Here is a 24,890-nt window from a genome sequence, read left to right as displayed (position 1 = left end):
ATACCCCTGATGCAGATTCAATAATAGTTTTTTGCTATTTTTAATCAAATAAAAGACAGTGACACTTTATCCCTAAATATCTCATCATGAATCTCCTAAAAGCAAGGAAAGTCTCCTACACAATCACATCATGATCACACTTAAGAAAATTAACAGTAATTCAGTAATATCAACGACCATCCATTCTATACTCTAAATCCCCCAAATTCTCTCTTACAGCTGGGTCTCCACCTCCAAATCCAGGATTCAGTTTAAGTCTACACATAGAATTTGGTTGTTAATGTTTTTGGAGTTTCTTTTCATCTAGAACAGTCTTCCTGCCTTAATCAATCAATTTGTTTACTTGCCCAATTTTGAAGCCAATTTTCTTATATGATCTCTCATCACTGGATGTGTCTGATTATATATTTGTAGTGTTACCTAGGTTGTTCCTCTATCCCTAGCATTTCCTGTAAACTGTGAGTTGTTAAGTCACAAACTTGATGAGATTCAGGTTACATAATTGGGGCAAGATTACTTTCTAAGTGAAGTCAGGTAAGAGTGCTTGAATAGCCCTTTCTGTTCATTGTTTTTACTAATCTCTTGGTTTTTAGCCATCATTCCACCTTGTCAACTTCCTCCCTATTTTGTCTAATTTTATAATTCGTTAAGGTTAGGTAGGAGAATGGTGCCATTGTCTTCCTAGAGAGTCAAGTATTCCTAGGCTTTTTGACAGTCTTTAAACTAAGAGTGTACGTCTCTACTGAAGTCAGTAGTTGAAATTGTCAAGAACCAGGATAAACTACAGATAAATCCTAAAAGAGGGCTCATGTTTTCCCTGTGAACCTCAACACTATATATTTGCATCAGATTCCTATGGCATAACAGAAGTTATTTACCTTTCAAAACCTATCAGTAGCACAGATAAAAAAATTAATACTTAGGTATTACTAGTATCACTAACATTGCAGCATTACTAACACAATATTGGAGTAATGGGTAAATACTCATTGCAAGTATTGAATGGAGTTAATTTGTCCTAGAATAGCTCATTTGAGAAGCAAAGAAAGAAATTGTTATAAATTTTGTATTTGGTCCCAGGTCTTTGTTCCCACCAGGTTTGTTATTAATGAACTAGGGCTCACTGTTATTGTCAGTAGTATATTTGTACCAAGGGCACTTGTTAACATAAAGCTTAGTTCACAATTGTGTGCACTTAGGTTTCCGGGGTGTGAGGTGGGAAACAAAACCTCAGGTCCGGGGCTACAGCAAAGCAGTTACATGTCTTATTCAGAAATAAAATAGATAAATAAAAATGAGAAAATGTTTCCAAATGGTGTGAACATTGAAAAACTTCCCTGGTACTAAAAAATAAACCGCCGTCATTCAGACGTACTTTAGAATCAAGGGCATGTTCTTTTCCAGTGGCTAATAGTGTCCATTTTTTCAGCTGTCTGCCTCACCATCGCAGTCTGGAGGTGAATTGGCCAGTGTTTCCGTGCAGAATGTTAAAACAGCATTTACATTTCTCACGGCTGCTTTGCTGTTATCTCCTTCAAATGTACAATGAAAAAGCACAGCTACTGAAATGCCAGAGAGAACATGTCCCGATTGTAAAATGTGCTGTGGCGAGCAGTCAGAGAGGGCCTCCAGACCCGTCCTCGTGACAGGGTCTTCGCTTAGCCAAATATGACTTCACAGTTCCCTCCCGCCCTTTTGGATGAAGAACACACATTACTGTGACCCCAGCTACTTACGTTAGCAACATTGTCCATCATCTTGTAATAAAATGCCACCATTCCACCCATTCTCTCAATCAGCACTTACTGAGGGCCTCCTGGGTGCTAAGACCTGTGTGACCAGCCCATCCTGGTTTAGCTGGGACTTACCTGTGTTAGTGCTGAAAATTCTGCTTGCTGGAATTGTCTAAGTTCCAGGCAAACTGGGCTGGTTGGCCTCCTGACCCATACCAGGCACTAAGGATCAAGACAAATGACAACCCTATTCCTGCCACCAAGAAGCATGTAGTCTAAGAGAGAATCAGAAAAATAAGGCAATTACTAGAGTTTGGAAGGATCGGTACTTAGCATCATCAGTTGGGCTCTGTTCAATGCAGAAAGCTGAGTCTAACTTGGAGGCCAGAGAATGCACCGTGAAGGAGACAATGCTTGCGTTGGATTTAAAGAATGAGCAGCACAGCATCCGCAGTTAAATTCTGCAAATACTAGAAGAGGAGATGCCAATGGGATGTCATGCAATGCTATTCTTTCTCTGAATCTCAAAATATGTGTATCTGGTTTAGATTCCCACAGCATGAAGGTGGGATTTCAGTATGAAGTAGGCAGAAAAGAGAATGTTTGCTTTCGGTGTGCTTTATTATGGAACAGAATAAACCCCATACGATTTCAGTCCCGGAGATGGTGATCATTTTCTGATATAAATATGTAGTACGTATCTCTGTCTCTGGGGATTGCTTTGAAAAGAGTAAGAAAGAGATGGTAGCCTTTACTGGGGGTCAGGAACACCAAAGTGGACACCATGCAAACCAAATAAAATGTAACGGGTTCTTTTTCACATGTTTATTCTGAAAAAAATTCAAACTTACCAAAAATTGCATTTTTTGAAAAATTGTATGCTTTTCATCTAGAATAACCAATCATTAAAAATTTGTCACATTTAATTTCTCTCTCTTTATACTTCTATGTACTTATTACTATTTATTATTACTGAGTCATTAAGTTGTGCAAATCATACCCCTGCAATTGTTAATATTCCAGCATGTATCTCCTAAGAACACAAGAGCGTGACATTATCCTACATTACCACAATATGCTTTTATGTTCAGGAAATTGAACAGTGACACAATGCTATTATCTATTAGACTCTCTCTTAGAGTCGGTATACAAATTTTGCCTATTATCTCAATAATGTTGTTTATGGCAGTTATCTTTCTGACCTAGCGTTCAATCCAGGCTGCATTTGGATAGCACATCTCGTATTCTCACTCTGGAAGCACGCTTAGCCTTTTTTGATCCTTCATGACTGACATTTTTAAGGAGGACTGGCCAGCTGTCTTTCAGAATGCCCCTCAGTTTGGGTTTGTATGATGCGTCCCCATGATTAGGTTCAGGTTATGAATGTTCGCAGCCTGAGTGACTGTCCTTCCTGGCACATCACATGGGGAGATACCCATGATCAGTTTGTCCCCTCACTTTGACCAGTTGGCTAAGGTGGAGACCTGCCAAGTCTCTGCACTGTAAAATTACCAGTTTTCCTTTGGTAATTACTAAGTAATCTGTGGTAGGTACTTTGAGATTGTGCAAATATCCTGTTCCCCTTCAAATGTCTACTCAACGTTTTTCGCATCTGTGTCAGTTTGCTAAGGTTGCCATAACAAAGTGCCACAGACGGGGTGGGTTAAAACCACAGAAATGTGCTGTCTCACAGTTTGGGGGCTAGAAGTCTGAAATCAAGGTGTCAGCACGGTGGGTTCCTGCTGAGGGTTGTGGAAAGGATCTATCCAGACCTCTCTCCTTCGTTTATAGATGAGCATCTTCTTCCTGTCTCTTCACATCATCGTCCTCCATGCACATCTCTGTGCCCAAATTCCCCTTTGTATAAGGACACCAGTCATGCTGAGGTAGGGCCCGCCCTGATGACCTCACTGTAACTTCCTTACCTCTGTAATGACTCTATCTCAAAATTAAGTCACATGCTGAGGTACGGAGGGTTAGGACTTCAAAATGAATTTTGAGGGGCACACAATTCAACCAATAATATATGCATTTCAGCCATCCATGAACACTCCCAGTGTTCATGTAGACAGAATAGGAAATCCAAGCTGTGACTGCATGAACCTAGATTTTCATTATGGAGCCACAATGGTATTAAATCCCTCTCCCTACCCGTTCTCAGGTAAGAAGTCAGCGCTGAGCCTGAAAACACTAAAGAGGCTGGTACTAAGATTCTCCCGGCCATCTGTCCACAGGGCTGTGACATTTACGCTTACCCATATTTAGAATGACTTTTCTCTTTCGGTGCTAGAGATTTTTAAGTGGGTTTGGTTTACTGCTCACCACCCAAGTGTGTGCTTTATGGGCCTGCCAATTGCACCAGCAGCTAAATTGGGGACCATATTTATTTTGTGCAGAAACAAGTAGTCCACTGGGAAAAAGTGTTTATCTCTCGGTGCATTGTTTTGGTGCATGCAGGCAATGATTCTAAAGTCGAGTGCTCACAGTAGGGGTTGCCAGCAGGAGCGGGACCCAAAGTCGGGTGAGATGCTTCATAAGTTTTTAATTCAAAGGACTGAAGGACAGAAAAGATGGAAAACAAAAAGGCAATTACCTGAGAACTCTCTGCTAGAGGAAGATTGCGGGGGGAGGAAAAGAGGCTTTCCTGGACTGTAAACCCTGCAGCACTGTGTCTGTCTCTTAGCACTGATAGAGAGTTTGTGCTGGTCACATCACAGGTTTTGTAATCTTCACCTGCATCACGTCCTTGTGTAGAAATGGGCAAAGCCTGAGGAGGACATTCACTCGCTTTCCTTGGTTTCTCGATCAGGTCACCGACATAAAAGAGAAATTGAAACTCTCTAAAAAGGTCTGGTCGGCATTACCCTACACCATCTGCAAGGATGAAAGCGTGACCGCGGGCACATCCAACGAGGAGCAGTGCTGGAATGGGCACAGCAAAGCCAGGTGAGGGTGACTCGATGTTCTCACGGACGGGGCCACAGCCCGTCCCGCCTTGGAAGGCTCTCCTGGCACAACTCCGCAGGCCTGTTTATGCAAAAAGCAACAGAGGGTGGAGGGGCGAGTCATCACCTAGCAACAGCTGTTGAGAGTGACAGGTTTGATGGGCACCCAGGAGCACTTACTCTCAAGGTGCCATTAAGCGTGGAATCCTCGCTTGAATGTCTTGCCTCCGGATGAGGACGGAGGACTGGTGACAGATGCCAGGTTACAGATACCCTGAGATCACAAAGAGCCCTTTTATGTTCACTTAATGACTTTAAGATAGCAAAGCTATTTTTATCCATAAATTTGCAGGGTTCTCTTGTTTTCATCACAAGTTAAACAGGAAACGAAAATTCGACTGTAGTTTGTTTTCACCCCAGAGGGGGAAAAAAAAACAATTGAAATGTTCATTGGAAAGGTAAAAGAAAACATCTGAGAGACACGGGGTAGGGTTCCAATAGGCCCCACACCTTGGGAAGTCCCAGCCTGACAAGAGAAGGCTGTTTTTCCTCATTCTGCTCTGCGGACCAGTGCTACATACGGCCACTTGGTATGGGATTTCTGAATTTGCGGATTCAGCCCAGAACTGGGCTTGGCCTGGGTCTTCACAGGGTGGAGAAGCTGGAAAGAGGAACTGATTGGGAGCCGGCAGGCAGGGCAGGAGGCCAGGAGAGGACTCCGCCGGAGCCCCCATCAGCAGGGTTGCAGGTGGGTGAAGCAGCTGGTAAACTGGACTCAGGGGGTGTTTGGGGATTGCCCGGCAGGTGGAGAACTAAGCGGGGAGTCTATTCTGGGCCTGACTGGGCGGTTTCAAGCATAGGAAACAGCTGTGATCAAAAGGGAACAAGAAGGTATGTGCTTGTTACGTTCAGAAGAAACTGCAGAAGTGGGGTGCGAGCAGGGTGCACGTTGGTGTTATTTGTTAAGCTGCTAAACTGCATTTTTTAGCACCTAATTGTTAATGCCATTATTAGCCATACCAGGAAGAGCTTAGCAAGGTGAAAGTAAGACACCTACAGAAAGAGCTGTAACTATTTCAAGTTGCCCAAAGGAGCAATATCCAAATCTTAGACTATGAGAAGGAAATGAGTCATGTTATTGACAACATGCCCCCCCACCCCGAAATACTTAGTATTTTACCAGTGTCTGGCTTTTGAGCTAGAAGACCTTTGGCCAGCAAATTCAGCTGTGAATTAACAGCGTCTGATGTGTCTTTTCCTGATGACCATACGGAAGGACACTGTCAGGGCTGACCAGATGGCCTAATGAATAAAGTGCTTGATTTTTTCTGAGTTGTTCTGTTGCCCATCTGTGTTTACCTTTCAGCCTTGGCTAAAACGAAGCCTGCGTTTTGAACCACATTCCCAGGGAGAGTCGCGCAGTTTACTGGGTATTTGCACACATGCAATTTCTTACAAAACAGAATGTAAAAAATGACCGTGGGCAGGGTTAGGGGAAGGGACTAAATGCCACCAAGAAAATGAGTGAGGAAGATAAAGACCATCGAAGTGAGGGCTAGAGGAGATTAGGATGCTTCGGCCAAGTTCCTCCTTGTGCAAATGAGGAATCCAGACAGGGTAATATACCCAACTAACAAGGGTAAAAGCTGGGAATCTCCCAAATCCTAGCTCAGTATTTCTCGATAGCAGTACCCTGCCTCTTAAGTAAACAGCAGCTAAATACTGTCCTTCCCAAGTTAAGAGAACAAACGAAACAGATCTTAGTCTTTCTGAAAGATTTGGTGGTTCTATAGCATTCGTTCAGTTGGTCAGTCCTTCAGCAATATTATCATAATTAAGCATTCCCTCTGTCGCAGGCACTGTTCCAGGCTCTGTGGCTTAAGCGCTATAAGATGGCAATGGGGTCAACACACAAAAAGGCTCAGTGGCTGGAGCAAGGACAGTGAATTTGTGCACTTCAAGGGCCACACTGCTGGACTGACGATTTAGGAGAGGATCACATAGGTGAAGAAACACCTGGATCAGTACTCAGGGACCAGATTTGAATTTTATTTTGAGATCAATGGGATGCCACTGGATGAGTTTATGCAGGTGGGGGAAATGAACAAGTTTAATTCAATAAAATAATTTGTAGGGATATTCCAAAATTTAACATAGTATCATATATCTTTTATTATATAAGTATATTATTAAAAGATTAGGCTGTCAGATATTTTTGATTCATTTGAACAATTACAATTTCATGGTTTTCTTTAATCCCTTTTTAAAATTCTATTGGGAGAAAATCTTAATAACTTTATATATGCTAGCATAGTAAATAACCAATAAAAAACTTGTTGAATTAAATTTAAGTGACACTTTTTCTCCTCCAAATATTAATTGATCTACAAACATATCAGAGAAGTTTTTCACTTAAAGAAATTCTACTGAATCATTTTGTAAGCTGAACAATCCATTTATGATGCAGATCATAACTTATTTTTTCCCACTTTTGAAGTATGAGTTTTAAGATGAGAGGCCTTTTTAAATTTTTAGAGGTGGCTGTATAAAATAAAAAGAGAAAGAAAGAAAAGAAAAAGAAAACTTGTTCTCATCACCTATGTGAAATAAAATAGCCAGAATTTTTATTTTTAAAAAAATCTATCAGTGAGTGTTAATAGATATAGAACCGAGATGCTTATTAGCACTGATAGAGACTGTCACACCTGGAGTTTATAAACTCAAACCTGCGTAACGAGGTCTCCAATAGACCAGACATTACTTCCTCTCTTTAGGCTTCATCCGTCAGACTCCTTGAGCCACGTTGTGTTTGCACCCACTCCTGTGCCTGGTGTCCTAAGTGTTTGATCAAGCATGTCTTCCACCACCCATATTTTTCCTGATTACTTTCTGAATCCTACTCCATAGCTCTTTACAGTACTTCCTTGATTCAGAAACATACCTCTTTCAGTTTTTTTTTTTTTTAGACAGAGTCTCACTCTGTTGCCCAGGCTAGAGTGCCATGGCATCAGCCTAGCTCACAGCAACCTCAAACTCCCGGGCTCAAGCAATCCTTCTGCCTCAGCCTCCCGAGTAGCTGGGACTACAGGCATGCGCCACCATGCCTGGCTAATTTTTTCTATGTATTTTTAGTTGTCCAGCTAATTTTCTTTCTATTTTCTTAGTAGAGACAGGGACTTGCTCTTGCTCAGGCTGGTCTCGAACTCCTAAGCTCAAACAGTCTGCCCACCTCGGCCTCCCAGAGTGCTAGGATTACAGGAGTGAGCCACTGTGCCTGGCCCCTCTTTCCATTTTTAACGATCCTGAAATCAAAATGCTTATTACAGTGGCTATGTTTATGTTCTCCATGTACATTATCTTATTTTTCCCCAAAAGCTGCTATTAAATTAACAGCACCTGTTGAAATTGATGATGACTTGAAAGAGAAGAGGATACACAGAGATGTGGCGGCTGTGTTGGCCACAGGGTGCAGTCTGCAGTGTTGGCACCATGGTCAAGGGTGTGTGAGCAGTGGCTCCTTGAAGGTCTGAACCCACATTTGTCCCCAAGCTTCCCCCACTCACTCCACCTCACCCACCTCTGGCAGATCTCACTCTGCCTCTTTAGCTAAACAAGTCTGGAAACAGGAGGTGGGGGAGAAGGGCCCGTGCCCTTTGTTGGGAGAAAATTGCAGGTGTGCCTGATGGTCCTATCAGCATTTAAATCTCCATCTGACAACAAGACAAGGTGGTCAAGAGAACATCTTCCCTACTTTCTCTTTCCTTGCCAACTTCCTGGGACAATGTGAAGGTCAATGAGACAATGTCTATGAAAATAGTTCATAAATCCTAAAATAGTATTTCCCAAACTTTAGTGCACTTAAAAATGCAGATTCTGATTCAGTAAGTGCTACGGACTAAATGCTTATATCCCCCCAAAATTCCTATGTTGAAATCCTAACCCCCAATCTGAGGGTCTTTGGAGGTGGGGCCTTTTGTAAGTAATTAGGTCTTGAGGATGGAGCCCTCATAAATGGGACTAGTGCCCTTATAAGAACAAACACAAGAGAGATGATCTCTCTCTGTGTCATTTGAGGACACAGAAAGAAGGCGGCCATCTGCAAACCAGGGAGAGAGCCCTCACCAGACACAGGATCTGCCAGCATCTTGGTCTTGGACACCCTGGCCCCTAGAACTGTGAGAAAGAAATGTTCGTTGTTTAAGCCACCCAGGCTATGGCATTTTTGTTGTAGCAGCCCCAGATGATGAAGACAGTAAGTCTGGGGTGAAACCCAAGTGAGATTCCACATTTCTAACGAGCTTCCAGGTGATGCAATCGTTGCTGATCCAGGGACCACAATTTGAGTAGGAGGCTCTGAGGCAGAGTTGCCAGATTTAGTACATAGAAATACCAGACAACAAAGAGAACATACCTATACTTAAAGATTCGTTGTCAATCTGAAATTCAGATTTAACTAGAAGTCCAGTGTTTTATCTGGCAGCCCTACTTTCAGACCCTATTAACAGGTAAGACAATCCCTTTTTCAGTCCACACCCAAGCCTCAGGGAGAATGTTATGATTTTTTGTTTTGTCTTTGCCTTCACAGATATCCTTGATGTTTCCTTTAATGGGCTTTCCTTATAATAAAAACAGCAGCAGCAATATGGGCTGGGAGGTCACCTGGCTCAGAGCAATGTCGCCCACTCAGGATAGCCAGGGCACAGGCGAGTGTGGCGTCATCTCAACAGTGAATTGCTGAGGCTTCACCCATCCATGTGCCCAGGGAGAGTTCTGAGTTGGGAATACAGCACAGCCTTCACTGTGCAGGGTGTCATCCACACAGACCTCTCGTCCAAATGGTGCCACCGTGATGAGTGGCAAGGATAAATACTTTGAATCCTTGGTAGTGTTTGATTCGATTCATGTCTTCGTCAGCTCTGGGTGCTATAACAAAAATGCCATAGAAAGAGCAGCTGAAACAACAGAAATCCATTTCTCCCAGTTCTAGATCAGGGTGTCAGCAGGTTGGGTTCTTGGGAGGGCTCCTCCTGGCTTGTGGACAGCTGCCTACATTGCCGTATCCCCACTAGGCAGAGAGAGAGAGCACTCTGGTCCCTTCTTCTTATAAGGGCACTTAGCCCATCTTGGGAACTCCATCCAATCCAACCTCATGACCTTATTAAACCCAAATGACCTCCCAAAAGCCCCCCACCTCCAAATACTATCACATTGGGAATTAGGGTTTGGGAGACACACAAACATTCAGGTCGTAGCAGTTAGTACTCAGAATGACGTCCTACTAATCAGAAGAGCTGAGGAAGGGTTTTTCTTAGCGTTCTGGGCAGTGTCTATCACCTGAGACAGGCAGCCTAGTCATCTTCAGTGACCAGCAAGAAAGTGAGCCTGCAGGTGTGACTTCCAGCCCTCCCATTTTTCACTTCCCTAAGCCACTTCTCCGGGGTGAATGGGAGAAGATACGGCCACGCTCTGCCTCAACTCAGACAAATAGGAATTGAAAGGAAGCGAGTAAGTTACAGAGGAAAATCGATAATAATCTAGAAGGCCAAAGGGAAAAAAAATTAAAGAGTCGTGGTTCAGGTTACAAATCTAGGCCTCCCAAAGTTCCCGGGGTGAACCTAGAGGCCCTAGGAGGACATTTGCAGTCATCAGTCATCCCGGAGAAGGGCGTTCTGGGCAGTCGGTGGCCGGAATGAGCTGTCTGTACGGGAGCTGGGAAAGAATGATTAGATGGGAGGCAGGAAAGCATGGGCTCTGAAGGAAATAAAACTTTTATATGGTCAGCACATATGGGTTAGAACTTTGTCAGGCAGCAGGAGAAAAAATAAAGCCCTAATGGTGCTCACATAGGCTCTTACCTTTCTGCTCTCATAAAGGCAGATTCTTGCTTTTTAAGAACACAGCCACATGAAACGACATCATCGATAACTTCTTTGGGGATTGTTTTCTTTTTATGGAGACCCTTTTTCTAAACTCGTAGGGATTAAAAAGGAAAGTAAAATGTGACAGACAAGGAGATGGGGCAGGAAAAATGCAAAGCAGTCGAGAGCCCAGCCCCACGGGCACAGGGGTTATCTGATGGGACAGAAATTATTTTCAGAGTTTTCAGGGTTCCTTAGTCATTCATTTCTAGACTCCTCCCTTCCCCCCATAAAACTAGCCAAAAAAAAAAAAAAAAGAAAAAAAAAAAACAAGGAAAAAAAAAAACCACAACTTTTCTATTTCGATTTTGCTCCTTGTAAGCCAGTGTTGAGCTGTCAGTGTGTCCTTTCTTTAAAATGCCTCTGGGAGGAGGCTATCAAGGAGCTGGCTGAGGGACAAAATTAATTGGACCCCTTGGAAACAAGGCTTTTGCAGGGAGCCTCTGCTGTTTTTCAAGACACCTGATCCTCACAGAAATATTATGTCCCCAAGGAAATCCTTCCCAAGGCCAGGAGGTAAACACAGTAAATTGTAAGAAATAGGAAAAGTAGAAAAATCTAGAAAATAGATCAGTCACTCTCGCCAGCCCCTATGTAGACTGGCTAACCAAAGAAAATAGTGAGGTATGAGTGGATAAGTCCGAGCAGTTGGAAAGAGGATGAAATGATGCGTGATGATGTCAAAGATAGTGACTCGCAGTCTGAAGGACAATATTGTTTTAGTCTGATTACGGAATAGGTCTCAAAGCACTCTAGCTGCATTTTAAAGGACTGTAAAATATTCAATGTACACCAAGCCAAACACCTTGGGAAGGTGGGAATTCTAAGATAAGAACTGGCAACTGTCAAACCTGGCATTCTAAAATGCCTACTTCCCTTCTTGGGCACATGTGGGGATAGGGGACCCCATGAAGTCTTCCTGAGTGTCCGGGGGGAGAGGAAGCTCCATGAACCTCCTGCAGGCGGCAAAATGTTATTAGGCAGAGACGGCTCCAAATAGCAGGAAGGGATCATGTTGTTGGTCCATAACTCAGCAGCCCTGAACACTGGTTCACGGGTCTTTTTTCCTAACCACTCTGGAGTTTGCAATCAATAAAGGATGGGTTTGGGGAACTCCTGCCAATGAATTACAAGGCCAAGTCAAAGAATTTAGCTTCTGCTCACTGCTGCAACCTGTGAGCTATGCGTTCTCCAGAAGAGTTCCCAAACCATTTCCTGCCTCACATTCTCCAGCTGGAGGAGAGCCACACAAATCGCTCTTCTGTACGTGAACTCCGGCTTTCAAACTCCAGGTTCTGCTGCTGTCAGCCACTGCTAAGGAATAGGTTTGGCATTTGGCAGAAATTTGGCATATGGCAATTGTCGGAGCCATGTTAACAACTTAATTTTCGTAAGAATACATTAGAATCACCTGGTGAGTAATTATATACAGTAGCTACCTGGCTTGTCCACCGTCACCCTGTGGGTCCCAGAGAGATCGCAGATGTTCCGGGTCATACGCAGTTCATGTGCCTTGGACCATATCTCAGTGTGTGATCTCGCGAACTTCCTAATGCCTCAGACAACTGTAGCTTAGCGGTCTTCAAGAATTTATAAATCTACTTAAAGCATAAGGTCACAGTATGCTTTGAGTAATACCACTTTCCTCCAGGAAAAAATGGAAAGGAAAAAAAGTCATTTATATCAATAAGTTTAGAAAAGTAGTACTTAAAACTTAGATTTTAAAAATTGTGGTCACATATACCAAACATAAAATTTCCCATTTTAACCATTTTACAGCGTATGGTTCTGCGGCATTAAGTGCATCCACACCGCTGTGCAACCGTGACCCCCATCCGCCCACAGAACTTTTTCTTTCACCTTCCTAAACTGAAACTCTGTTTTCCCTGTCCCCTTTCCCCACGGTCCCTGGAAACCACCATTCTACTTTCTATCTCTATGAGTTTCACTACTCTGGGTACTTTATATAAGTGGAATCATATGATATTTGTCTTTTTGTGACTGACTTATTTCACTTAGCATAATGTCCTCAAGGTTCATCCATGTTGTAGCATGTGTCAGAACTTTCTTCCTTTTTAAGGCTGAATGATATTCCCCTTGTATGTGTATACCACGTTTGTTTATCCATTCATCCGTCAATGGACACTTTGCACCTTTTGGCTACTATGAATAATGCTGCTACGGAGAGAGGTGTGCAAATATCTGCTCAAGTCTTTGCCTGGGTGTATTTTGAGTATATACCCAGAAGTGCAGTTGTTGGATCATATGGTAATTCCATTTTTAATTTTTTGAGGAACTGCCAGACTGTTTTCTACAGCCACTGCACCATTTTACATGCCTACCAGCAGAGCACAGGGTTCTAATTTCTCCACATCCTTGCCAACATTTATTATTTTTTTGTTTGTTTTAAATAATAGACATCCTAATGTGTATGAAGTTTAAAACTTAGATTTTACGAGCACTTCTAAAAGAGGTTACTGACACAATAGGTTTGTAATCACTTATTTGAGACCATATGTGTTTCAGAATTCAAAACTTTTTAGAGTTTAGAAAATCACCGCAGTGACTATGCTATATATCATGTAATACTCCCAGCGGGGTCTGGGGCTGCAACCCACAAACACATTAATAATTTTGCAGCAAAATGCATTAATATTTACACTAAGTGGGATAAATGAGGACCGTAATTAGCCTCATTTCAGATCAGATGAAGTTTTGCTGACAAGCAGATTGAAGGAAAAATGTTGGAGATTTTCAAATTTCAGAATGGCACAGAAGGAATCTTGGACTTGTATTAGCATTATATCTAGTTAGATGAGTAAAACTTTTAAACCTGCTGAAGTGGAATGAATATATAGCTTAAAATTAGAAATTGATATAGATCTGGGTGTGGAATGGAGCTCATTTGTGGCAACAAACAGTTTTGAAACTACTTTCACCTCACTCTTCTAACTGTACCTTAAGAGAGGAGCAGTCTGAGGAAGTACTAGGAACTTGGAAAGAAACCAGGCCAGCACTCAGGCATCCCATTTCTCCTCATTCCTGCCTCAGTGCCCACTTGGATTCGTGACAGCTCCATTGGGCACACTGGGCTAACCTTCCTCGCTAGTGCCTCACGTCAGAACTTTTACTGGCTCTCAAATCCGTTCCATCTTAAGAGTTGTGCGTCCCTGTCCCAACATGCAGTGCCTTACGTCGGAACAACTACCCGCATTAATGCGATGATGAGAAATACTGATAAGTTAACATGCCTCTCCTCCCAGCAAGCACATTCATGTATCAACAGGCTATTTCTGGAAGCCTCAGCACAGCTGTAAGGAATGTCTTTGAATGTTGAGAATGGCAGGTGCTGTGATTGGCCAGTGGGAAACTTCTGCAGGGACAAGTCATGTTTAATGTCTCTGAAGTGACAGAAGCTGACTGTCACCTGACTCTGGCAGTGAGGGCCTGCAGCCACCCACAAGGTTGAGTGTATCAGCCCTCCCACCTCCTAAATTTCCTCAGAACTCTTCCACTCTCATGGGCCATAATTGGCCATAATGTTTAGATGTAATCAAGGAAAACTACATTAACAATATGAAATAGATGTGAAGAAAAATAATTCTGCGAAACTGCCAAAGATTAAGCTCCTAGCCATCCTCTTGCAAAATGGAGATGTGATGCTTGGTGTGCGTGGATGCCACACCACACCGTCACAGGGAGCGTTGGCAAACCGTGACATCCCTGTTCAGCTCTCCAGTCTGTCTTCGCTTCTGGGTTCTCCCTGCTCCAGGTAGACATGCATCAGCCTTGGAACCTGGGCAATCTGTGCCAAGATGCTCCTTCTATGACTCCCAGAGATCTGATGGTGCAAAAATAGAAGGCTGCACTGTCAAAGAGCTGTGCAAAATCTAATAAAAGGAAGAGCATTGTGGGCTCAAAGATGTGCCTATTCTTGCAGGATATGAGCAGTGTGTAAAGAGACCAAACATGAGAAAAAACAAAGAAATGAGCTCATGAGGTCCTAGAGCTGAATGGGGCTTTCACAGCCCCTTCAGGCTACACAATGGATGTCCACAGATTCAGCCTCAGGATCTAACTTTGCAGTGGCAAAATGGCCATTTTCTTTTTCAGCTGTTTTAGGTTTAAGTTTCCACATTGTCTCCAAAGTCACCCTTTGAATACACTGAAAGGAGAAAAGGTTCTTGAGGACACGGGTGCATTGTTACTTGTTTTCATTGTAAGTGGCTGAGCATCAGTGGGCACAGTTAGAGGCTGGGTTTACTTGGCAGTCTCTTATTGTTCCTGGATGTTCAGACTCCCAGGGGTAGCACTCCCATGGAAGCTATCGCAGTGAGCTTCTGATAAATGAGTCTAGGCTAGCCATGCAGTGCACACGGCATCTGAAAGAAACAATGCCCGCCTCTGACTCAGCATAGGTACAGCTGCAGGAATCAGTTTCCAAAATGCAGAGGAGTAACACGGGAATCAACCGTCGCTTTTTAGCTCCTCTCAACTCCTGTGTCAGCAAAGCGTGCCGTGCACCTGCTACTGTTTATTCCAATGGGCTATCATGATTAAAGAGCTCATGGAGCCTGGCACGTATAATTGCATGTCAATAATGGTCACTCCAATGTCATATTTTAGGAGTTATATCAAAAGACAATCTCAGAATGAAACAAGAATTTATTTCTATACCAGATATATTAAAAGGGCAGAACAGAAGTTACGCTTTACAGCAAAAAGAAAGAGATATGAGTCCATAGCTTTTTTAAATTTCTATGAGGACATTTTTTAGGGCAGTAAATACTTGAAGCTTCATGGAAAAGAATTTACAATGCACTCTGTGTGTTTTATTATTCATTATTTGGCGCACATTGTGAAGTCGATTTTGTTCAGGATATGGATGAAGACATGGAGCTTATTCAGGGGACCTCTGATTTAAAATGGGTAAACCAATTCATGCACAAATACGTCATGCGTAAGATTCAATACCTGAAAAATGGCTTAAATATCAAAGTTTCTGTGTGGTTCTTTTGGAGGCTGATGGATAGAGCCTTTGTTCCCAGAACTTGGAAAAGGGCTTGCAGGAAGGAGAAGAATTTTAAGCATAAGGATATTATACAAGAATATGTAAATAGGAATAATAAAAAGAGGAGACGATGCTTTTTCAGCTTTCAAGCAACAATAGTAGAGGCGGGAGAATAATAGTAACAGCAGTTAGGCAGGGCTGCCACCAGCCTATAGAGGTCAGTGCTGGATGTCCTGAGCCACCTTGGCCTTTGCCCTGGAGGAGGACCCCTAAGAGCTGTACCACTGTGCTCCCGTGCCTTCCAGCTTCCTGTTGGGTTCAACCAATCAGAGGCAGCAGCCGGAGGTCAGGAGGTGGGACTAGAAGGGTCAGGTTGTCCTGCCCCTGGCTCCCTCCCTGACAGCCTTGGTTTGGCAGTTGCTTTGTCATTTGGGGCCTCTCTGTAGTTCCAGTTCTTGTGCATTCTGGTGACAGCTTCTGCCCCTTATCCCATGTGACCCCTTCTCCTGTTGCCAGCCCCAGGGTGCTTCACCTCTCTGTGCTGATTCCCTTTAAACTGTCCACACCTTTATAAATACTCTCTTCTTTAAAATCTCTTTATTCCCCCTCTGAGTGTGCCATCTGTTTCTTACCAGGACACAGACAAATATAGCACCTTTGTAGGAATTAGAAAAAGGCACCCAGATGGGTACATGGGGGTTCATTATGTTATTGTCGCAACTTTTATATATATTGAGAATGTTCTAACATAAAAAGGTTACAAAAAAGAAAAGAAAAGAGGTGCCCCTTTTGATGAATGGTGCCCTGCAGGGGCATAGCTTGGTGACCATAGAAATGAGGCTGGATTTCAGCACCAACTCACTCCTGCAGCTTGGAGGGATGACTTTGTGCAGTGCACAAAATGCCCAACTGAACCTGGCAGCCCGGCCGGGCGCGGTGGCTCACGCCTGTAATCCTAGCACTCTGGGAGGCCGAGGCGGGTGGATCGCTCGAGGTCAGGAGTTCGAGACCAGCCTGAGCAAGAGTGAGACCCCCGTCTCTACTAAAAATAGAAAGAAATTATATGGACAACTAAAATATATATATACAAAAAATTAGCCGGGCATGGTGGTGCATGCCTGTAGTCCCAGCTACTCGGGAGGCTGAGGCAGGAGGATCGCTTGAGCCCAGGAGTTTGAGGTTGCTGTGAGCTAGGCTGAAGCCAGGGCACTCACTCTAGCCCGGGCAACAGAGTGAGACTCTGTCTCAAAAAAAAAAAAAAATTTAGGCCGGGCGCGGTGGCTCACGCCTGTAATCCTAGCACTCTGGGAGGCCGAGGTGGGCGGATCGTTTGAGCTCAGGAGTTCGAGACCAGCCTGAGCAAGAGCGAGACCCCACCTCTACCAAAAATAGAAAGAAATTATATGGACAGCTAAAAATATATATAGAAAAAATTAGCCGGGCATGGTGGTGCATGCCTGTAGTCCCAGCTACTCGGGAGGCTGAGACAGGAGGATCGCTTGAGCTCAGGAGTTTGAGGTTGCTGTGAGCTAGGCTGACGCCACGGCACTCACTCTAGCCTGGGCAACAGAGTAAGACTCTGTCTCAAAAAAAAAAAAAAAAAAAAAAAAAAATTTAAAAATTAAAAAAAAAAAAGAAAAAAAGAAAATGAACCTGGCAGCCCTACAAAAGGCTGGGAAGATCCCTGAAAGCTGGGAAATATCTTGAGGAGAAAGGGAGGCTAGGCCCGAGTCTTAAAGATATTTGGGACTTAAACGGGAAAGTGCATTACAGGCAAGGAAAGAAAACCTGTGGGTCAGGCAAGCATGAAATGAATACAAGGGATAGATTCTGTAAGACAAGGAAAGTCCTCTGAAGAGAGTATTGCAGCATAAAGAAGTAGAACTGGGTAGAGATGGACTTTGATTGCTGAGCTATAATTGGGAACTAGAGCTTAAAACCCACCAGGCAGTTCGGGGCAGTGTTTGGGCACCTGGGCTCTGGAGCCAGATGGAGCTTCATCATGCTTTTGCTATCTGTTGGCTCTGTGACTTTGAGCATTTGCTTATCCTCACTAAGCCTCAGTTTCCTATGTCATAAAATGGGGATAAGATAATATATATTTCCTAAATTTGCTGGTGGGCTAAATTTAAAAATGCATGTCAATTTCTTCACACCATGCCTGGCATTGAGTTAAGTGCCCATTAGCTACTATCCTCAAAAGTTTTCAAAAAGAAGAGTGATATGTTGAAAGCAATATCATATGAGAAGTAACCAGGCCACAGGTGCAGGGTACACTAGACAGGAGAGAAGGGGGCAGGAAAGTCAGTTTGGGGCTGCAGTAGCTGCCTGCGCTCCAGTGAGGGACACAGGAAATGGGGAACAAAAGGAGCAGGTATAGGAAGCTCTGTGAGAAGAAGAGAAAGAAAACTGGGGACTGGACAGGTCATGACACTAACAAGGATTCAGAGAGGGCCCCAAGCATGTTTCCGAGATCTTTAGCCTTCGCTTGTATAAATACACCTGGGCAGTGCAGACAGCTGATGTCAAAGCACTGACAATTTTGACATCTTGGTGTAAGTAAAAGAAATATGAAGCTCAGAACCATTAGATTTTGCCCTTCTGTTTTACTGAAAATTGTTGAATCTACCAAATTAGACCCAAGATTCTATTATAAAATAAAACCGTAATGGACACTTCAATCATTTAGTAATCACTAGTCATTTCCCAAACATCCCAAAGATTGGGTTTTTTTTTTAATATCCAGAAGTTTCTTCTGATTAAAATCAAAGGTGGGGCCTCTTCAGTTGAGAAAGAGCGTCCTTATACAAGTGAATTCTCTCAGATCATACATAATTAATGAGTAAGAACTGGTTCTTACTACCAAAATTAGCAGAAGCGAGGAAGCTATCAAGTCCTCAACTTGAGCTATGTGGCATTTGGGGTGGAGGGAGGAAAGAGTAGTTAATTTTAGGTAATGGTTTCTAGAAGTCCCCCATTTTGCGTTCATTTGTAGGCAAGCATATCTAAGAATTCAGTGCCGCTTAAAAAACTAGTCTGAAGCCATTTCAGCTGCATCTCCCTCTGAGAAAATGTATTGTTTGTTTTTACTGTTTGGCATTTTCTCGGGGAACTAAGTCCGGTTTTTGCCAGGTGTCTTGGCTCACTGTTAAAGGCAGAGTGGCAGAATCTGGCTCTGCGGTCCCTGCTACATGGCCCTCATCTGCTCTCTCCCCCGCTGCCTTGCAGATACTTGCCCGAGATCATGAACGACGGGCTGACCAACCAGATCAACAACCCCGAGGTGGACGTGGACATCACACGGCCCGACACGTTCATCAGACAACAGATCATGGCTCTCCGCGTGATGACCAACAAACTGAAAAATGCATACAATGGCAATGACGTCAACTTCCAGGACACAAGTAAGAAGATCTTTACCGGAGCCAGTAAAATATGGTTGAGTGAAATATGGTTGTAGATATGACCATAGTTTTTCTTCAACAGCAAAGTGCCCCTTTGATTTAGTCCCGTTTCTCCTCAATCTGTGAGGCTTTTTATAGTCTTCTGGACAGAGAGCTCTGATCCATGAAACTTAGGATGCCACTAAAATCATAGCTAGTTTTAAGGAATAGTTCCAGTGGATTATATGCAGCCACACCAAGGCCAAAATTGAGTTTCATCTACCAGTTGATCTGTTAATGACAAAGCCACAAAGTAATTTTTTCACTTTCTTCTTTCCCCATCAGCATTTACAACTATCCCAAAGTCCTGCCCCCTTTCCCTCAACATCACCCAAAAAAGAGTGGTCCACACATGGCTTAGACAAGCCGGGGCTAGAATCCCTGTCTTATCCCTTATGAACTGGGGTCTTGAACTGAATACTCGACTTCTTGAGTCTCAGATTCCTGTTCTGTAGAGTGGCAGCATCTCTGCCTAAAAGGCTGTTGGGAGCCTCATTCAAGGCGACCCAAAAAGGAGCGAAGATAGGATCTGGTGGGCAGTGAGTGGGTTCAACTGCATCATTTCCCTCTCTATCCAGTCGTGCACACACACAAACCATAGACATTTGTATCTGAAATATTGAGAGAAATAGTAAACTGCCAATGCAGTACTACACGTGACTAATACTTTAAGGATCACAGAAGCATCAGAAGTGACTTCAAAGACTATTAAGTGAACACTGACTTGAAACTAATTATATCTGAGTTTTTCTGAGTAGTTTTGATATGTGTAACTACAAAGGCAAGTTTTTTATTGTTGTTTTGTTGTTATTGTTGTTGTTGCTTTTTTAAAGTGTATACCCCTACAGAGTTTCCAGGAAAAGAATTCTTGAACATAAGATGTGAAGTTGCCAAAGATTCTGTAATTTGGTCACTGAAGCAAAAGGTGATGCTTGTGTGCTTAGATTAATGAGATAGAAAGACACAAGTGACAGATGGAAGCTATCGAGTCATCTAAGTCTTATCCATCAGCCTTCTGAGTTGTCCCCTACAGAAAATTTTTCGTGCTTTATTCCATTTTAAATAACTCAAAAAATTTATTTTCTAGGCCTGGCATGGTGGCTCCTGCCTGTAATCCTAGCACTCTGGGAGGCCAAGGCAGGTGGATCGTTTGAGCTCAGGAGTTCGAGACCAGCCTGAGCAAGAGTGAGACCCCGTCTCTCCTAAAAATAGAAAGAAAATTAGCTGAGCAACTAAAAATATATAGAAAAAATTACCCGGGCATGGTGGCACATGCATGTAATCCTAGCTACTCAGGAGGCTGAGGCAGGAGGATTGCTTGAGCTCAGGAGTTTGAGGTTGCTGTGAGCTAGGCTGACGCCACAACATGCTAGCCTGGGCAACAGAGTGAGACTATGTCTAAAAAAAAAAAAACAAAAAAAACAGTTAATTTTCTAAACACAGGATAATTACTAACACAGACTTCACTGCTGTAAAATTTCTTGAAATGATCCCATTATCTCTGTTCCTTTTAGCTAAACTTCTTTCCTTTTCGGCAAAGAACAGGACACAAGGTTTGGGGTTTGTTGCTTCACCCTTACTAGTATTTAGCCTCACTCCTCTCGTTTTATCCATTCTTTCTTCTCCATTTAATAAAATGCTATATTATCTAGAGAGTGACCATTGGAATAAATGATTCAAGATACGTAAGAATTAGGTGATGTTGGCCTCGTTTCTTCTCTCTCTTCTTTAATGTGTTTAATACATGTCAACCTGCAAAGCTCAGAGATTGTACAGGGGGCAGAGATCTTGCTCTTTTTCCCCTCAAAAGAAAATAAAGTCAACAACAATTAACCAGCCAAAGCAAGTGCCAAATTTGGCCTCTTTTCTAGGCTAGAATCTGACCTACAAACTATTATCACATTGTATAGCTGTCATCACCCTTACTGCTTTTGACATTTTTAAGTTTTCCGTCCCACTCCTTAAATACTTGCATTTGTGATTCCTTTTCAAAAAGAGATGGGGCCATTATATTTCCCATTCAGAATCTCCTGTCATTATTTGCTTTCCACATTTTTAATGTTCTAAATCATTTTAATAATATCTTTGTAAAGATTATATTACTCCTTGTTCATGATACCAGTGTTCAGAACCATCCCCTTAGCAATTCTGAGATCTCTCAATTTAATTAATGGGCATTTTCCCCCTTGAAAAAGCCACTAAAGATAAATCAGAGAAAATGTTAAAAACCTAGTGCAGTCTACTCAAGTGATCTTATCTGGTATTTAGATGTCTCATTGAGAAAAAAAATTATGCTCATTCTCCAAGCGTGTGTCTTTGTCATGCAAGAGGACATTAGAAGAGTCCCTGCATTGCCCGGGCTTTGCATAAGGTGCGTCCAGCAGCCAACATGGCGCCAGCCTCTCAGGAGAAGCTCAACCGGCATCCTCACTTCTGGCCAGCAGGGAGATGAGGGCTGTTGGTTGGAATCACTGAACAAATCGGGGAGACAGCAAATATCCTTACAAAGCTTACAGTTTCCTGAGTCCTTCCAGGAACATTATTCCTCACAACAATTCTGTGAAATAGATATTATTACTCTCATTTTCACAGGTGAGAAAACAGAGCCTCATTGAGGTTAACTGGCTCGCCCTAGTCTATTTAAACAAAAAATGGCAGATTAAATTCTAGGTTGCCTTGGCTGTGGGAATCCCATTTTTTCCATCAGGCATCATTGACAGTCCTGGGCTGGGTGCCCTTGTGCACGTTATAGAGTTGTCCTCACACTGTCTGAAAGCTACATGTTATTGTCTGTATTTGTTTAGACAAGGAAACTGACAGAAGTTGAGCAAACTGCCCAAGACAAATTTATTTATTCAACAAGTATTATTGACCACATGCTGAATGCCAGGGACCACTGAAGGCCTTAGAGATACAGCAGTGAATAGTCTATACCAAGTCTCTACCCTCACCAAGTTTGTGTCCCCAGCGTACATTTTTGAGAAGGACATGAGCAGTAAACAAGCAAATAAGTAATACCCTCCCAGGTGGTGATAGTACTTTCACACAGCCAGCAATGATGGAGCCTGATCCAGGGCCAGGCCTGAGACAGAGTTTGCCCAACAAGAAGGAACCAGGCAGTAAGGACTGGGGCTTAGAGCAGGCCAAGAAGTCCAGTTGGGCAGGGAGGAAAGACACCACCCTGAGCTGACATACTGTGTGGGCACCTGGGGATTGGTTTCAAGCAGAGAATGGCCAACTTTTTCAGTAAAGGACCAGATATTAAATATGTTAGGCTTTGAGGGCAACACGGTCTCGGTCACAGCTACCCCACACTGTTGATGCAATGTGCTCATATGTACGTGAACAGGTGTGGCTGAGTTCCAATGACACTTCATATATGGGCACTGAAATCTGAATTTCACATATGCATTTTTTACATGTCACAAAATATTATTCTTCGTTTGATTTTTTTTTCAAACACTTAAAAATATAAAAACCATTCTTGGTTGTTATGGGCCATACAAAAACAAGCAGCAGGCTGTCGTTTGTCAACCCCTGGTTTAAAGAGAGGGGCTGACCGGGATAGAGCCCATCCTTGCTCTTAGGCAAAGAACGCAGGTGGGGAAAAATGGCCAAAAGTAATAATAGCATATACTTCCCACAACTATTTGCCGCTGCTCTTCTGATTTCCTACTCACAGTGCTTTTTTTTCCTCTTCTATGTTTTCGTTTAAAAATCCTTTTAAAAGTATGATATCTGCTAAGAGCAATGGCTCTGAGGTACAAAAAGAACAAAGAATAGAATTTCTTAAAAGCAAATATTCTTTAAATAGTGACCAGGAGAAGAAATATCTTTCTAATGACAGTGTGGTGGTTGTGGCCTCCCATTGGGCCTGGGGTTCACACGTTCCTTAGGCTGTGCAGCTCTGACATCAATTAACACTGCGTGTCAAATACCTATTTCTACACAGTCCACCGCCCCTCACAAACTTGCCTGCTAAAAACAGACCTGTCAGGGTGGGGTGGAGGCTGTGGATGGGGAGATTTCCTCCCCACCCGCCACAACCGTGCTCATTTCCGTTGGGTTCTTTGTCACTCCTTGTTCCTGGTTTGAGAAGTAACTGTCTTTTTCAATCTTTCCACACCAGGTGATGAATCCAGCGGCTCAGGGAGTGGCAGTGGGTGCATGGATGACGTATGTCCCACGGAGTTTGAGTTTGTCACCACAGAGGCCCCTGCAGTGGATCCCGACAGGAGAGAAGTGGACTCTTCCGCAGCCCAGCGCGGCCACTCCCTGCTCTCGTGGTCTCTGGCCTGCACTGTCTTAGCACTGCAGAGACTGTGCAGATAATCCTGGGATTTTGGTCGATGAAACTGCATTTTAGCTATTTGAATGGCCAACTCACTTCTTTTCTTACACTCTTGGACAATGGACCATGCCACAAAAACTTACCGTTTTCTATGAGAAGAGAGCAGTACTGCAATCTGCCTCCCTTTTTGTTTTCCCAAAGAGTACCGGGTGCCAGACTGAACTGCTTCCTCTTTCCTTCAGCTATTTGTGGGGACCTTGTTTATTCTAGAGAGAATTCTTACTCAAATCTTTCGTACCAGGAGATTTTCTTACCTTCATTTGCTTTTATGCTGCAGAAGTAAAGGAATCTCACGTTGTGAGTTTTTTTTTTTCCCATATAAAAAAAAAAAGGCAGAAAGAAAATAATTTTCCTTGTAAAATCAGGCCAAACCCCAAGACAACTGCATTTGCAACAAAGAAGCAAACAAGAGGGAAAAATAAAGGAACTTTAGCACTATACGTTTGGCATTGTCCAGCCAACTCGCAATGTAAGCGTTTTTGTGACAAATTGGGTTTATAAAATGCCTATGGGGAGAAAGCTTGGAATTTGTTTTAAATGTAGTGAAAATATACTGTTGTCTTGGAGGTGTCACCGTGCACTCTAACCACCAATACCAAAATGATTTGGAGGTACTGATAACTAAATTTAGAATTTCATCTTTTAATGTGAGGACAAAAATAATTACAACTCAGCACCTCTCTCTCACACTGACCAATCTCAGTTTCGGTAATGGCACCATTTTTCTTAATTCCCTTAATGTCTGTCCATTTTATCCAATTGGCACAGATTTTTCACTTCATGTTCAGTTACTAGCAGACACTCCTATCAGTTCATCCTTCTCAAGGGTCTCGATTGAAAATGATCTTCGATGATACAATATCTGCTTTTCCACAGTTTTGACATTAATTAGATGTTTCTGGCCCTGTGCTCATCATCCTCCCACCCTAAGAGTTTTTTTAATGAGTCGATAAACAATTATTCTAGATCCATTCATGAGTTTTCATTCTTAACTATTTGCTTTGTGTCAGTTGGTTTCTGCATCACAAGGGCATTCTCTTACAAAATAACTCACAACAACAACAAAAGAAAGTCAAGACAAAAATATATATATAGTATTGACATGGAGATTTCTTTCACTTTTTTAGTCTTAGTATGATCATCTATTTTTATATCTCTATATATATAAATCACAGATTTTAACTTCTTAATTCCAAGCTCAGGGTTGACACACCTTTGTAACAAAAATGTTTTGTCAACCAGCTCTTCTTGTTTTGTGCTGCTCAGAGAAGGGATTCCTCAGTGATCTGTGAGCACCAAGAATCAAGAAAGAGAACTTTTTACGTATCTAACTGTCCATTTATTAAAAGTTTGCCAGGGCACACCCTTTTTGCATGAACACACTTTGTCCTGGGTGCTCCAGACTTACACGGAGCTCATGGGACGAGCCGTGGGTGTGCAGGAATTTACTGGTAATGAAAACTGTACGTGTAAAGAATGTTATTCATGA

The 24,890-nt window shown here is 42.8% G+C and overlaps 1 protein-coding gene across 1 annotated transcript in view; it reads left to right on the top strand.

Moving 5' to 3' along the window:
* The window catches only part of GPC6 (glypican 6), a 1,073,132-nt gene extending 1,049,159 nt beyond the window's left edge, over positions 1–23,973 (top strand). The window contains exons 7-9 of the mRNA XM_069467100.1: positions 4,543–4,679; positions 18,836–19,011; positions 23,180–23,973. Coding sequence (XP_069323201.1) covers positions 4,543–4,679; positions 18,836–19,011; positions 23,180–23,382 — 516 coding nt within the window. The 3' untranslated portion in view covers positions 23,383–23,973. The remainder of the gene's footprint in view (positions 1–4,542; positions 4,680–18,835; positions 19,012–23,179) is intronic.
* Positions 23,974–24,890: the final 917 nt, after the last annotated feature.

Source organism: Eulemur rufifrons, chromosome 4 (genome assembly GCF_041146395.1).
Source record: "Eulemur rufifrons isolate Redbay chromosome 4, OSU_ERuf_1, whole genome shotgun sequence".
Classification (NCBI taxonomy): Eukaryota; Metazoa; Chordata; class Mammalia; order Primates; family Lemuridae; genus Eulemur; species Eulemur rufifrons.
Note: the sequence above shows the minus strand (reverse complement) of the source record. Positions and strands in the feature narration are given on the sequence as shown.